Source organism: Notechis scutatus, chromosome 4 (assembly GCF_049901735.1).
Source record: "Notechis scutatus isolate UNSWTSFEM ecotype Mainland chromosome 4, rNotScu1.2, whole genome shotgun sequence".
NCBI lineage: Eukaryota > Metazoa > Chordata > Lepidosauria > Squamata > Elapidae > Notechis > Notechis scutatus.
Genome location: NC_142012.1, coordinates 66,985,571 through 67,002,178, shown reverse-complemented (window position 1 = coordinate 67,002,178; position 16,608 = coordinate 66,985,571). Strand labels below are relative to the sequence as shown.

Here is a 16,608-nt window from a genome sequence, read left to right as displayed (position 1 = left end):
TACTACCAGAGGCCTGCTGGCCACATTGTGCCAAGCTGAAGTCTTTTACACAGAAGCTGGTGAAAATATTTGCCTTAGAGTTCACATTCTTATATCTTTGCAATCATCTGAATAAAACACTTTGGTTTCTCTGCCAGTGGGTCAGTCTCTTCTGGAGCTCTGGAGATCTTCAAAAAGTAAGTAATCCTTGGGAAATGGGATGAAGAGGAGTAAGTGTAATCCTGGATGCTAGCAAAGCAGACCCAGCCTGTGGAGACCTGGTGGGGCAGGATGCGGGGAAGAAGTAATTGTGGGACCCCAGGGGTATCTCAGTGGATTGGGGTAGGCCTTGGATGACCTGCTCCAGCACTAGGCCCCACATGCTCTTCCTAGTCTGAGGTAGCTCATGTGCATTTAATGATCTGCACATTCAATTAACAAATGCTTTGGGGAAAGCAGGGAGTGATCATGCTCATTTAACGTGATTCAGTCAAACGAATCCTGGGGTTATGAATGTAATTGGCAGTCTCTATTACATTAGTAACTTGAGGATTACTTGTATAATGAGAGTGAGGAGGGTTTCAGGGAAGTCCTTCATTAGCACTTGGCCACCACAGGTGGCCCCCTGTCACAAGTCCTGTGTCACGCCTACCATGTCCACGCCCACCAAGATCAAACACAACACTGATGCGGCCCTCAATAAAATTGAGTCTGACACCCCTGATCTACAACGTCTCAGAACAACTCTGGGATATTTTTTTCATGAAAATAAATAAGGCTGAGAACTTTCTTAATTTCTTAATATGATTTACAATAAAGATTAATGAGTTAACAGAAGCATAGATTATTCCCCACAGCAAAGAGAAGCAGAGAAGCAGAGTTGGTAAAATTGATTCTTTTATCCAAAGAAGGGAATATATCTAACCTTGCTCCTATTTTGAAATTGATTTCTGGATTTTGTGCTTGCAATGAAAAAAAAAAGATTTTGTTTTTGGTAATTAGATAGGTTTATTGTCATAGAAATGGCTTGTGTATACCGTTGTGTAAAAGTAAAAAGTTGTGTCTATAACGCAGTTATCTTATACAGTGCTAGAGAATCAGAAGTCAGTTCCTTTCTCTTTCCCTTTCTCTATTTACACCAAATTTTTCTTCCTCCCTTCCTAGTTTTTCCTTACTTTTTTGAATTTGATAAATCAATAAAAGGTTTCAAAAATATTTAATATAATATTTATTAATCAAAGGACAATATATCATGGGACAATTTACTACCTTAGGTATGAGAATACTTACTTAACTTTTATAATGTAATAAAGGCATTCTGTTTAGAGGAACATTTAGTATGGATATTGGACATGGGCTCTTTCTTACTTATTAAAATGTTTTTTAATTATTTAATGGTTTTATTGATAATTCATTTTAAACTACTGTGACACTTTCAGTGTAGGCCAGTATATAAAGTTTTGTCTGAATAAATTCAGATTAAACAATGGCTAAGTCTAAGTTGTTACCATATGGTAACATATGTTTGATTGGTGAGCATTATGCAATAGAATATTCTAGCCATAGAATGAGTGAATTATCTGTCTTTGGAAGACTTTAAGAGCAAGCTATACATCTACCTCTCAAAAATGATTTAAACTGTTTTCCTGTATATTGAAGAGGGTTTGAGAATATGTTTTTTTGTGGTCCCTCCCAGCTTCATAATTTTATTTTTCTATACCAAACATAGTTAGAATATGGTGATATAGTGTTGATAATAGTGTAGTGTTTTATGTATTGGGTTATTCAGTTCATTGGAAAAGTTATTCAGTTAACTTGAATAAGTATCATTTATTTTCTATAAGTCCATATTTCTATCTCCGGAGAGGAAAGTTAATTGTGGCTTGATTTCTATAAATATATTTGAATAATTATTCCAAAGGAATCAAAATTGTTGACTATTGCACGTTGAGCAGAAGGGTAATTTTCCTGGTTTTCAGCTTTATCATTGCACCAATTTATTATAGTCTACCAAATCTGGGGGGGAAATCTGGATAATGTCTTTTCTAATTACTGGGTTATACGACTTTTGTAAGATTTCAAATAATGGCACCTCTGTTGGCAAATGAATTGCCGAAGACTGCAGGATCTCAGTGGTTTTGCTAAACATTTCATTTTACAGAAGGCTGGAAAAGAGACAAATGAATTGGTTCTCCTAGATCTGATTCTAACTAATCGGGAACCGACAGTTGAAGAGCCAAATGCAGTGAGTGCCTTGTGGAAATGATTGTCTTATCTTGTACTTCATAATATGATGACAGAATGAGATATTGGATGATAATTGTACATGCCCTCTAAATTTCAAGTCATCCAATTTCAAAATGCTAAGAGAAGTTTCAGACTTATGGAAAGCCTCTGTTCAAAGGGTTGGGGGAAGGTTGGGAACATCACAAAAAATAAAATAATATTTAGTATTTATTTTATTTGATTTGTCAATCACTTACAAGATACAGGTATAAGAATAAATATAGTTTTGAATACATGAGATAGATACTTATAAGAAAAATAAAAAACAATAGGACAGGGACGGTAGGCATGATTGGTACGCTTATGCACGCCCCCTACAGGCTCTTAAGAAAGGGGTGAGGTCAATAGGAGACAGTCTAAGTTTAAAGTTTTTGGGGTTTGGGGAAGAAACCACAGAGTCAGGTAGAGTATTCCAAACATTGACCACTCTGTTTCTGAAGTCGTATTTTCTGAGTCAAGTTTGGTGCGGTTAACCTTGGGTTTGTATCTCTTGTGTGCTCTTGTATTGTTATGATTGAAGCTGAAGTATTCATTGACAGGTAGGACATTGCAATATATAATTTTATATACTATACTTAGATCAGACCGAAGGCAGCATAGTTCTAGGTTTTCTAGGTCTAGAACTTCAAGTCTGGTGGCATAAAGTATTCTGCAACGAGTAGAGGAGTGGAAAACTCTTCTTGTGAAATATTTCTGGACTTTCTCAACTGTGTTAATATTAGATACGTAATCCAGACTGATGAGCTGTATTCAAGTATTGGTCTAGCAAATGTTTTGTATGCTCTGGTTAGTAGTGTGATATTACCAGAGAAAAAGCTACGTAGGATTAGGTTAACAACTCTTAATGCCTTTTTGGCTATGTAGTTACAGTGGGCTCTAGCACTTAGATCATTAGAGATGAGTATTCCTTGGCAAAGTTTGGATCATCAACAAGGTCTTGACTATTCAGCTGGTGTTTTATTTTCTGATTTTTTTCTGCCAATATGTAAGACAGAGCATTTATTTGTTGAGAGGTGAGGTTGCCATTTGATTGACCATTCTGATACATCGTCAAGGAGGGTAGTAGTATTTTCTGTGGTGTTGAATAGCTTTACATCATCAGTGAAGAGAACACAGTCACTCTTAATATGATCACAGAGGTCATTTATGTAGAGTATGAAGAGAGTTGGTCCTAAAACACTGCCCTGGGGGACGCTCCCAATTTTGACCATTTGTTGTCTGTTTGACAGGAATGCTTCTATCCAGTTATGTAGGTGTCCAGAGATACCATAAGATTTTAGTTTTAGGAGTACTTTGTCATGTACCACTGAATCAAAGGCTTTACAGAAGTCTATGTAGATTACGTCTATTGTTTTGCCCTGATTGAATTGTGTAGTCCATATATTTTTGCAGCGTAAGAGTTGCAGATTACAGGATAGTTTTTTTTTCTGAAACCAAATTGTTTATTAGAGAGTAGGCTGTTTGTCTCTAAGTGGAGGATAATGGATTGGTTAATAATTGATTCCATGACTTTACAGGTGACTCAGCATAAAGAGATTGGTCTGTAATTTTCACCTCGGTCTCCTCTTTTGAAGATGGGGATGACCGTGGCTTGTGACCATAGTCTTGGCAAGGAGCTGGTCCTGAAAGATTTTTCAAAGATTATGCTTAGAGGTTCGGCTATGGCAGTGGATAGCTTTTTTAAGAAGTAGGCACATATTCTGTCTGATCCAATAGATAAGGATGGTTTTAGATTGAGCAGTGCTTTTTCAACAATGTCTTCTGTAAAATCGATATGTATTAGATCATTGTAGTTGTCTGTGGTTCAACTAGGAATTACTGGGCTTGATCCATTGTTGTTTACAAATACTGAGCCAAAGAATGTGCTAAAGAGAATAATAATAATAATAATAATAATAATAATAATAATAATAATAATAATAATAATAATAATAATAATAATAATAATAGTATTAATTGTACAAAAATCCAATGAGGAAGAAAACATCAGATGCTGTTTTGGAAATCATTATGGTTATATAGACCATGCTTGCCTGACCTGAAAGAGTCATGTATAGGAAATGGAAGGTAGCATTCTCACCAGGGAAATGTACCAGGAAGTACCTAGTCTAATAACATAATGTTCAGAAACTAAACTGAAACCAGCTTGGCGAGTAAACCACTGACAAAATGGTCTGAAAGTCTAAAACTGGTGGGATTTAGGCTGGCATTGAAAGCTAAAATGAATTGAAAAGGCTACCTTGGCTATGTTAGGAAAAAAAGGAAGAATGGTAGAGAGAGACCTGCTATTGGAAAAAATAGTAGGATGTTAACATGTTAGGAAGAAAAAGAAAATTTTCTTAGCATTTTTGTTTCAGTCGCCTTCCTGAAGGCAAAATATGTTCCAAGGAAATAGGGAAAAATCATGGATGGATTGGCAACAAAAATTAAACAATGAGATAGATAAACATGCTTATTATGAACAACTTTAAGTAACCAGGATTAAATCAATTATTTAAGAAATTAGACAGAGCCTGCAGATAGCATTTTGAAAACTATATCTGTGAAGTTTGAAAATTATGGAAGAGAGGACTGATACCAGGGACTGGGAATTGTTTGCATCTTCAAACAAGTGGGCTATTCTGTCATGATAGTGGATAGTGGATTTGTTGAACAATCTAATCCAACAAGCATACATCTGTTCAGGTTATCTGGATGGAAAAGTATGTAAGGTTCATTTCTAAGATATTGTTCAATATATTCATCAATAACTTGGATTTGGGTGTTATAAGTTAGGATTACAGAATTAATAGATGATAAGAAGATGTGGGGGAGAACAACAAAAAGAATCAAGAGGATCTTGACAAACTGGAATGATGAATAAGGCCTACGAGGTAAATTTCAGTAGGGGAAATTTAAATTTTAGAAAGAAAATTTGCTAAGAAAAATAAAGAACGGGAATATAGTATGGCAGAAAGTGGGACATACAAAACAAAACAGAGGAATCAGAAATTGAACTTAAACAATAGTGTGATACAGGTGCAAAACAAAACAAAACACTATATGGAATGATTTTTTGGTAGTTAAGTATCCAGTTTAAGAGTATCGCTTATTCCTTTCTATTCTGTATTGGGTAGCATACAGTGTAATCCATGATAATCAACCACCCACTAAGTTTCAGGGACAGCCTATTATCTTTCTAGCTTTATGTCATTTATCCCATGCAGAAAATGTGCTTATTTCCACTCATCATGAATGCAGCAGAGAGTTAGTTTGTATAAATGTATAACATTTGAAGAATGAAGGTGATAATTACATTCATTCTCTGTGATTTATTGTTACTGCAGCTCACTGACGGTCTATCAGTAAATATAGAAAACTATATTTAGAGTCTGACAGTATGCCAAGTAAGGCAAAAAGTAAACCTTCATTTGCGTTTCAGAAAAGAAGGATGGGAGGCAAGGATCCATCTCCCTAATTATGGTTCTCTTTTTGAGAACAGTAATTATGAAGGATCTTTTCATTACAAGTTAAGGATAATATTGCTTGGAGGCTATAAACTGGCTGGCTGGATTAATTCTATTTTAGTACTGGAATATAAGAAATACTGTTCATCAATGTTTTTGATGCAGTGAGCCACTTTGATTCAATACTCCTTTTCTCTTGTATGTCAATATGATGAAGTGATAAGCAAAGCCTGTAGTGAGAAGAAATCAATGAGAAAATCCCTTTACAGCTTACCTTTGCATTATCTCTCATCATTACCATTAACCTCCAAGTATATGGAAGCTAGAGGACAGGTCTGGGTAAATTCCACGTTTCTGCTGTTTTTGTTGTTTATCAGATTTAACATTAATATTTAATGGCATTAAATTGGCACTTTTTATCTCTCATGTATGTTATCATGGTTCACTTGCTGAAAAGTTAATATTTAATTCAATATTTTGACTCATCACAAAAGGACACTGAGGTATAAGAGAATATAAAGTTACAGTGCAGATGGAAAATCCAAACAGAAAAATAAAATTAATATTTAAAAGCATAAAATAGTTCCTGATTTTCTCTCTCTCTCTCTCTCTCTCTCTCTCTCTCTCTCTCTCTCTCTCTCTCTCTCACACACACACACACACACACACACACACACACACACAGAGTGCTTACAACCAATAGCATATTAGATATTAAAGATCAACTTAACCTTATTCACTCTTCAATGTTCTACTGATTCTTCGGTTATACAAATGCCATTACATTAATAATTTCCATGGGTCTTACTTGTCTGTCTTTTAATTTCCTTTATCTGAAAAATGCATTTATCTTCCCCTTAGCTTCCATTTTAACTCCATACATAAATCTTTTAAAAAAATCTTCAATATGCAAATTGTTTTAGAAACATACTAAACCCATTCATGAATAATAATGCTATAAATTACAACCTGGTTACCTCTGTATTATTTGTCATACTTTTTCCATCAACAATAATTTGGGCAGCGTGCAAGAAGATAAACGATGATCTAAGTAGAAGGAAGCATTCCTTAGGATTTAATGACACTTGATTGCTTCCTGTCTTCATAAGAAATTACAATGATTCTGATTGTTTTGTCTAGGAAACTATTATGTAAATTAGATAACTTTATCTTCTGGGAAAGATTTTTATATTCTAATCCAGGAGTCCCCAACCCCTCTCTGTGGATTGGCACTGGGTCACGGCATGCCAGCGATCACGCTATGCAAACAAGCGAAGCCCCATCCAACGGATGGAGGCAACACAGGAAACCATACTCCCTCCGATCCATGGAAAAACCTTCTCCACAGAACTGGTCCCTGGTGCCCAAAAGGTTGAGGATTGCTGTTCTAATCTAAACATTGGTCTTAACATAGAAGAAGACACCCAAAACTTTTAAATTACAATGGCTAGCCTTGCTCACCATAAGTGTCATTTTTTTAAAATACAAGATATGTTTAATGTATAAAGCATGTACTATTATTAAAAACTCATCAGAGCCATAAACAGATTGTTCATGGACTAGGCAATCAGATGGTTAAGTGATTATCCAAGGACGCTATTGTTCATAAATGCCTATACTCCTACAGATTTTTTTTACCAAGAAAAAATATTGCTTACTGTGTAAATAAATACAGTATGTACCTTGTAAATAAATTCTTCTTTCATTTTTTTTTCATTGTTTTCAAAATGCTACGTGTACTAATTAAATCCTATTTTATTGCAAATTTTAATAGAAATAATTAATGGAAGCTTACTATCCATATCTCCCTTTTTACATTGCAATTAAGAAATTCAGCCTTTCGTTTTAAATTTAAAATTCATTCTATTTACCACTCAATTTAATAGAAAAGTATTTTTCTTACCATTCACTTGAAGAATATGAGTCTGATAGATTTGATCATAGCCATCTGCATAGCAGCTATAATTTCCCATGTGAGTTGTAGTAATCTTAGTAATGTATAGGGACCCATCATCTCCAAAATCCTGAAGAAAAAGAAGAGGTGATCAAAATGACCCTCAGAACATTATCCTATCTATACCGAATTTCTCTAAAAAAGAAATAAAGTGTACAAGTTATAGTCTCTTATCCCAGATTTAAATCACCTTTAATTTTTAAGATCTTTAAAACATTCAAGCTATACAAATTTGATTCTGTAGATATTGACGGCATTTTGCCAGATGACAATCTTGCACTGTCTTTGATATTCAGATTGCCATCTGGCAAAATGCAGTCAATTTTCATGGTGTCAATCAGACTACGATGTTTGTTTCTTAAGAGTTCAGACCACATAAAATGGTATTAACAATAGAAATTACTGTTCATAGAAAACAAAATAATAGTTGAAAGCTTCTGGAAACCCAATTTAATATTTCCATTCAATGGTTTAGATGTTTTTGAGCACTGGTGGGATTCAGCCGGTTCTCACCGGTTCATGAAAACTGTTAGTTAATTGCTTACGCAGTTCAGACAATTGACTAAAAATGAAGTGTAATATGGGTTTTTTTCTCTCTCTCCCTCCCTTCAGTCAGGGTGCGATTCAACTGGTGTAACAACTGGTTTGGTGAGCATACACTTGGCGTGCGCACACACACAGCATTTAGAAAAGACAATTTTTAGCTGTAATATTTACCTTCTGCTGCAGCCCCGGTGAGTACAACAGCTGATGCATGGCAAACCGCTCTGCCATGTGAATCAGCTGTGCTCAAAAACAAGGAAATAAAGCACAGGAAAAGGGCAGGGGTGGATGGGTGGGCGGGGCCAAATGATCACTGGAACAACACCTAAACCAGTCTGAACGAGTAGAATCTCACCCCCTGCCTTCAGTAAATAGCTCCAGGCAGATAACCAAGAACCACTTAACAGTTGCTGGAATGGAAGTCAATAAACAACAGAAATTGACAGGATTAGGGCAGGGAAATCCATCAATCAGCCCATCTAGGGATGGGATTAATCGCTTTCTTTCAGGAAGAAGGACAAGATTACAAACATTTTCATTATAAAGAGTATTAAGTAACACTTCTGTGATCAGCTGATACTCTCTGGAGTTCCCCAAGACCTTTTATAGCTGCTGCAGTTTTGGCTTCTTCTTGTTTCTTCCTGGGGGAAAAGATACAGGAGGGGACAATGATGCAGCTTGATCATACAGGCCATAAATTTAATGCATGTGTGGTCCAGCCAGCTGTATTGCTTCTGCTGTGAAGCACCCTATTTAGAACATAGAGAACATAGAATAATAAAGTTGGAAGGGTTAATGGCTTTTGGCAGCATGCCCAGGCTTTCAATTAGCATGAGGAGCTGCTCTTAGTTTCCCTCTCAGCTAATGTCTTTGCTTTGGGGTTGACTTTTTAAAAAAATGGGGATTGACTGTTTTAAGTTTTGTGCATTGTTTTAGTGGTTCCTGGCACTGTCCTTTTAGGGTATACTTTTCTCACTCTTTTTGAAAGCCTCTAGTGATGGAGCACCCACAACTTTTGAAGACAAGCTATTCCATTGGTTGATTGGTCTCACCCTTAGAAAATTTCTCCTTAATCCTAGGTTGCTTCATCCTCTTTTGTAAGTTTCCATCCATTGTTTCTTGTTGTGCATTTTGGTGCTTTGGAAAATAGATTGACTGCCTCATTTTTGTAGGAGTCCCTCAAATTTCCTGACATAACAATTAATCAGTGGGACAACTTGCCTCCAGAAGTAAATGCTCCAACACTGGAAGTTTTTAAGAAGAGATTAGATAACTATTTGTCTGAAGTGGTGTAGGGTTTCCTGCCTAAACAGGGGGCTGGACTAGAAGACCTCCAAAGTCTTTTCCAACTCTGTTATTCTATTCTATTCTAGACATTGAAACAGTGCCAGGGGTGGGATCCAGCAGGTGTGGACCGATTCGGGTGAACCAGTAGTTCTGGCGATCATTTGGCCCCACCCACCCACCCCTGCTATATTTCCTTTGTTTGAAGCCCAGCTGATCTGTGTGGCAGCCCCTAAGTAGGGCTGCAGTAAAAGCTAAGTTTTTCTTCTATTTTGAAAAGTATTGCGTAGGCGCAGCACCCATTTGGCACACAAAGTGCATGCCTACCAAACTGGTTGCTACAGCGGTTGAATCCTACCACTGAACAGTGCTATTTTATTGTGAGTTGGACTAAGGAGAAATTTCCTAAGGACCAATCAAGTTGGCCATGCCCACCCAGTCACATGCCCACGCAGCCATGCCCACCCACTCATTAGGGCAGAGAATTATTTTGGTTGTTAAATTATTTAAATCCCACCACTGTTTATGAGCATGTAATATTGTAAATGAATCTTCTTTCAGCTAAATTAGTATTATATATACTGTGTGTGGTGCATATATATATGTATGGATATATTCTACATATATTCCCTCAGAGAAGTCAACAGAAGGTGCTGAACAAAAGGAAGTTCCAAAGTAGCTAATCAAAGCCAAAAAGAAGTTAAGTATATTAGAAAAGTAGATCACTGATTTAATGGGGATATGTAGAGAGATGCTATCTACCCTGTTTCTCCAACAATACGGCCTCCCCCAATAGGAAGTCCCAGCATGTTTTATAGGCATGAAATGAAATTAAGCCCCTCCCCCCCAAATTAAGGCCTATATTAAAACATGCGAAATGGGGGGAATGGTGGGGGGGGCTTGCCGTTAGGAAGTACTTTTGTTGCACACCCGGATATGGTGCTGCCTGCGTTGACCCCAATATGAAGTGCCCCACCAATGCCGAGGTCAACATCCAAGCCGTTGCCGCCCGATGCAAGGGGGGGAATTAAGTCACCCCCGAAAAGACGGCCTAGCCATTTTTTCGAGGCTCAAAAAAAAACAAGACCCGGCCTTATTATATGAGAAACACGGTATCTCTTCTTCATTTTCCTGTGATGTAAAAAATACAGATAATTCAGTTGTGAATGCAAATACATGTTTTATAGGTCTAAGACTAAAAGACTATTGATTATAACAGTTTCTACCCCACTTTTTCAATGCAGGAAGAAGAGATTTGTCAGCCAGTGGAATAAATATTACAGAAAAAATTTTTTTTTTGATAATTAAACTTTACCAGAGAGGTTGTCAATCTAACTTCCTGAAATTCCAAAGTTCAGATGCAGCACTGAGAGGATATTACTTTGCTATAATCAAATATACTTCGTGTGGTTGGCAAAATAGCAAAGGGATTACCTTTTAGATATAAGGAAAAAGGTCCTTTATAGGAAGTTCCTTGGACTTGGGAGTTTTGGAGCTTAGGGGAACTTCACACTACGACTGAATTATACAGAGAAGCCAACTCGTAGTCAATATAGCTCTTATGGAAACACCATAATATCTTCAATCTTGCAAATATAAAACAGTGTTCTTGCTGTTATGTTTGTAAACTACTCAACTTTCTAGAGATTTTGTAAAATATTCCAACTTGAACCCTAACTAAATTATATTTCATTTCATCAGAAAAAGAGAACATCAGCCTAAATAAAACTGTCCTACTTGAAATCCATTTCTACAAAATAATCCAAAATGATATCGAGGTATATTATATTAAGTATTTCTGAAAGGGCAGCAGAATCACTGGATATACCCCTAAATTATACTGTAGCTTCTGGATAGAGCAACGGAGCTGTGTCAGTCTCAGACCCAGGATTGAAACTTGGCTGAAATGGATCTATATAATCTATTTAATTTAAAACATCTGGACCTTAGATACAATCTTATACTCAAGTGAGAAAGGAAAGTTGCAGAGCAACTGGAAATAATTAGGGCTGTCTACAGTTTTGTATTCAGTTCCAAAAAGAGGTTTATTTTTTAAGGTGCATCTTCCTTATCCCTAAGCACCTCTTAGGGATAAAAAGTCTTACATTACCCAAGATTCTGTCATTATCTCCATAAAAAACTGAAATCCAGATGTTTAGATTGAATTTGGCATTTTTATCCAGTGATTGACTACTTCTCAACGACCCAGGATGAGCAGATGTTGTTTGGTGGTATTAAAGGTCAGGCAAAAAATTAGGAATTCTGTTCTTTCTTTCTTTCTTTCTTTCTTTCTTTCTTTCTTTCTTTCTTTCTTTCTTTCTTTCTTTCTTTCTTTCTTTCTTTCTTTCTTTCTCTCTCTCTCTCTCTCTCTCTCTCTCTCTCTCTCTCTCTCTCTCTCTCTCTCTCTCTCTCTCTCTCTCCCCCTCCCTCTCTCTCCCCCCTGTCTTTCTCTCTGAATTGAACAATGTGAATTCAGATTTGTTACTGATTGCTCCCAGGAGCAGTACTTCTCCAGATGCGAATGACAGCTATGAGATAAGATACCTTCAAATGTGGATTTGTTCTCCATTGAGAGATAACAATAGAACTGACAGATGCATGAAAAGAACATAAACAAGAAAATGCATTTTCTGGCATTTTATTTTGTTATGGATTTTTCAGGAATTAGCTCAACTGCCCAGCAATGAAGTCTAAGTATTTTTCTATACTATTTCTATGTAGAACTGATGCTATTTTGTCCACAGTTGCCCAAACCATTCAATAAAACAATCAATAGCAAATCATAAACATGCCTAAAAGCAGCACAATGGGAGCTTTAAGAATATTTTTGAATTCTTTATTGTCATTGTACGTATATAGTATACATACAACAAAATTCACATAACAACCAGAGGCCAGACTCAACATGCACACACACACGACAATCCCCAAACACCTTCCCACCTGCCAAAATTTCCTGCCTCCTGAAAACACACAAACATCCACACAACAGACAAATAATACTGTCCAACAGCTCACTGATGGTGGTCCTTAAGTTCATTGTTAAGTGCAATTATAGTTCTGGGATAAAAACTATTCAGAAAACATGTGGTTTGATGTTTAATTGTTCTGTATCTTCAGCCAGAAGGCAACAGTTCATAAAGATTGTAAGCAGGATGGGAAGAGTCTCTGAGAATGTTGTGCAACTTCCTCAAACAACGAGATGTGAAGATGTCATCAAGGGCTGGTAGCTGGAGCCCAATGATATTCTGGGCAGTTTTAATCATTCTCTGTAGAGCTTTTCTGTCTGCTACAGAGCTTCTCCCCTACCATGCAAGAATGCCGTATGTCAGGACACTCTCAATGGTACTGCGGTAGTAGGACAAAAGTAGATACTGAGATAGATTTATCTTCCTGAGCTTTCTCAGGAAGTACAGCCTCTTCTGTGTCTTCTTTACAAGGATGTTAGCATTCATAGTCCATGAGAGGTCCTCCGAGATATAAGTGCCCAGAAATTTAAAACTAACAACCCTCTCCACTTCCTCACCATTTATGTACAATGGTAAATGTACATTTCTCTTCCTCCTGAAGTCAATTATACATTCTTTAGTTTTTTGGGTGTTAAGTGTAAGATTATTTTCTTTACACCACAGTGTCAGCCCTTGTACTTCCTTTCTATAAGCAGACTCATTGTTCTTGTTTATGAGCCCCACCACTGTTGTGTCATCCACAAATTTAATAATTGCATTGGTGTTACACAATGGGGTGCAGTCATGTGTGTATGAAGAATAAAGGAAGGGGCTTAGCACACAATCCTGGGGGGGCGTCTGTTCTTAGTATCAGAGTAGAAGAATGCTGAGATCCTTACTAACTGTGGCCTATCTGTCAGCAAATCCTTCATCCACAAACAAATCTGATTTATACCCAAATAGGACATTTTAAGAAACAACCTACTGGGTTGTTTAGTTAGAATAGTTACCATAACAAACACCACAGGTAGAATACCACTCATGAGGGTACTTTTCTGCTTCCAAAGATGAAGATGGACTGGAAGGATTTTGCACAGATAAATTCTACAATGCTCCTTAAGCACTGTCAGGAAAAGGTGTGTGCCAGAGGTGTGGTATTCAGCAGGTTCTGACCAGTTCTGGAGAACCGGTAGTGGAAATTTTGAGTAGTTCGGAGAACCGGCAAATGCCACCTCTGACTGGAGATTTTACAGTATCCTTCCCCTGCCACGCCCACCAAGCCACGCCCACAGGACAGGTAGTAAAAAAAAATTGAATCCCACCACTGGTATGTGCGTAACTCAGTAGGGTCTTCCATTCTTCAGATCCCTTTTGCAGGACATTCAGCTTTCTACACAAGATATAGTATATCATCTTTTCCCATATCGTTCTTGTAACTTTTGCTAGTACATTGTTCAAAAATACCCTTTAAAATTACCACTGTTACAATGTTTTGTTCCATCTTGGTTAACAAGTCCAGTTTAAATATTCTCCTCTTTTGATTGTAATCTTTATTTTCTTTTCATTCTTTCTAGTGTGACATGGATACCTCTTAACTCCCTGCCTCTTAACTCATAAGCCAACTGCAAAATCTCCTGTCTGAAGTCTATTCATGAGGAGTGACTGTCCAGCAGTCAGCCAAGGATCCCTGTCATAAATGTCATTCCACTTCAATAGGGATCTCTAGCTCAGGGGTCTCCAACCTTGGCAACTTTAAGCCTGGTGGACTTCAACTCCCAGAATTCCCTAGCTATAAATGTCAAAGCTGGCTAGGGAATGCTGGGAGTTGAAACTGCCAGGCTTAAAATTGCCAAGGTTGGAGAGCCCTGCTCTACCTCACCAAGGACTAACCAAAAGTTGCATACAGGTAACTTCTCTCAGTGTTTTCATGTCTGGGATCACAGTTCGCTGACACCATACTTAGTGACACTTACATTTGGTTAGGTGTCAATATTTTTGTTGTAATTGGTGCACAAAACATTAACCTATTAGAGCTATGTTATAGATTTATGTTTATTACATTAACTAATGTTTTAATAAGCTTATTGGTTTTTTTTTAATATTATTGATTTAGTTGGCTATCTTGAAATGGCTTTCAGAAAAACAGATGTGACAATGCTTCAAAAATAAATTCACCACAGCTCTAAAATAAAAAACACATTTTCTCTAAATTGTTCCCACAGTATACAGTTAAATGCCTATGTGAACTTATAAGCAGGACAAAGTATATAATTGGATCAATCTGCTCATGTCTCTTAGCAACTTATACTGAGCAACTTATACATGAGAAACATGACATCCAGGTTCATATTGAAGGTCACTGTGATTATAACTATTAATACTCTAATTGCTTAGATATAAAACTAAGAAGACCTGAATTGCAGAATGCCAGGAAATGGCAAGATGTAGGCTAGATTATAACAATATTGGCACATACACATAAACAAGCCTGGAAGAAAAAAATATCTCTAAAAACAATACAACATTTTTTTACTATAGAACAGAATGGAAAATATAGTCAGAGCAAATGATTCAAGTTTTTTTTACAAACAAAAATACTGCCTGGAAGAGAGTAGACCTTGCACTGGGTTTAAATCAGGGGTGTCAAACTCAAGGCCTGCAAGCCAGATTGGGCCCATGGGATGCTTACATTTGGCACATGGGGCTGCCCTGGAAACAGAGAAGGGCTGGCCCACGGCCCTCCCGAGTTCCTTTTTCACTGGCAGAGGGTTGCGGGAGGCTGTCACAGTTGAAAAGGGAGCTCACAAGCCCTTGGCAGAGCACTTGGGCCACCACAGGTGCCCCTGACATGAGTGACATTGAGCTGGTTACATCTACCCTGGCCACGCCTTTAGCCCTCTGAAATCAAACACAACACTGATGCAACCCTCAATAAAATAGAGTTTGACACCCTGTCAACTCGTAAAGCATTCCTATGCTTGTTTTCAAGTTGCCATAAGCAAGGGGAGAGAAAACCTGAAGGAGCAGTACAGAAATTAAAACCAGAAGTACATTCCACGCTTATCTTACAAAGATTGTAGCTAGGCTATCAGATCTTCTGCCCGCAAAAATCCTTCATTAGAGAATGTAGCCCATGAATGTGCTCCGTTCGAGAAGCTTATTTATGATATACCTGGGGGGGAGGGGGGAAACAGGGTCACAGGTGACCGAAAATCATGTTGGCTTCATATGGGTCAATGCTGACATGTTGCTCCTAATAAAACTTTTGGATTCTTTTGAAGCTTGGCTCGAAGCTCATGATTTAATTAGGTCAATCGCTGGAACCCTGATACACCCCTGATTTAAATGAACAGAAAGGATCATATTAGAATGCTTTGTCTATATTACCTCAACATTTTTACCTTTGCTCCCTGAATTTCACAATATCTAAATTTAAAATTATCAATATAGAAGAATATAAATATTTAATGCAATATATATTTGAGTTACTGAAATACAGACAAAAAAACACAAGCTGTCTAAGCCTTACTTTGTAGAAGAAAATGCAGACATTTCATTCTATTCTATATCATTTACTAATCTCCCATTTCAATTACTTGTAATTAATTATATTCCTAATAGCAATGCTTTCTAATAGTTTATATAACTCATTTCCCTTTGATAAAGTGAAATAATTATTAATAATTATTATTAAGAAAGATGCTTTCAAAAACTCACTTTTTATATAATTTGTCTGACTAAGTACATAAATGCTATGTGAATTTGGCTTTCTGCCCCAACAGTCAATCAAAAATACAGTACATTGATATGCTGACCCACACATAAATCACCCTAGGATGAAATACTTAAATACTTGTAAAACTTGGTGAAAATTATTTTCTTGTAAACAAACTTGTAAACAAATATAAGTTTGGTCATCATCCATGTTCTGTTGGTAGAGTTAATAAAGAAAATAGTTTGACAAGAAGAACTTTAAAAAGGGCTGATTAAAGACATAAAAAACCCAAAAAGAACACTTAGTATGTATGTCAAGTAAGAACAAATTTGAAATTTGAAATTCATAGAAAAAGTATTCAATGTGTTAAATAGTTTGACAGATCTGGCTTGCAAAAATAAACATATGCATGAAAGTTTATTCTCATCATGATATTATGTGGTTTTCTTTAAC

At 36.8% G+C, this 16,608-nt stretch overlaps 1 protein-coding gene across 6 annotated transcripts in view; it reads right to left on the bottom strand.

Moving 5' to 3' along the window:
* Window positions 1-16,608, bottom strand: part of FSTL5 (follistatin like 5) — a 389,133-nt gene that overhangs the window by 85,241 nt on the left and 287,284 nt on the right. For all 6 annotated transcript variants that reach the window (XM_087963650.1, XM_026675826.2, XM_087963651.1 and 3 more), the window contains one exon: window positions 7,615-7,735. In XM_087963650.1, coding sequence (XP_087819776.1) covers window positions 7,615-7,735 — 121 coding nt within the window. The remainder of the gene's footprint in view (window positions 1-7,614; window positions 7,736-16,608) is intronic.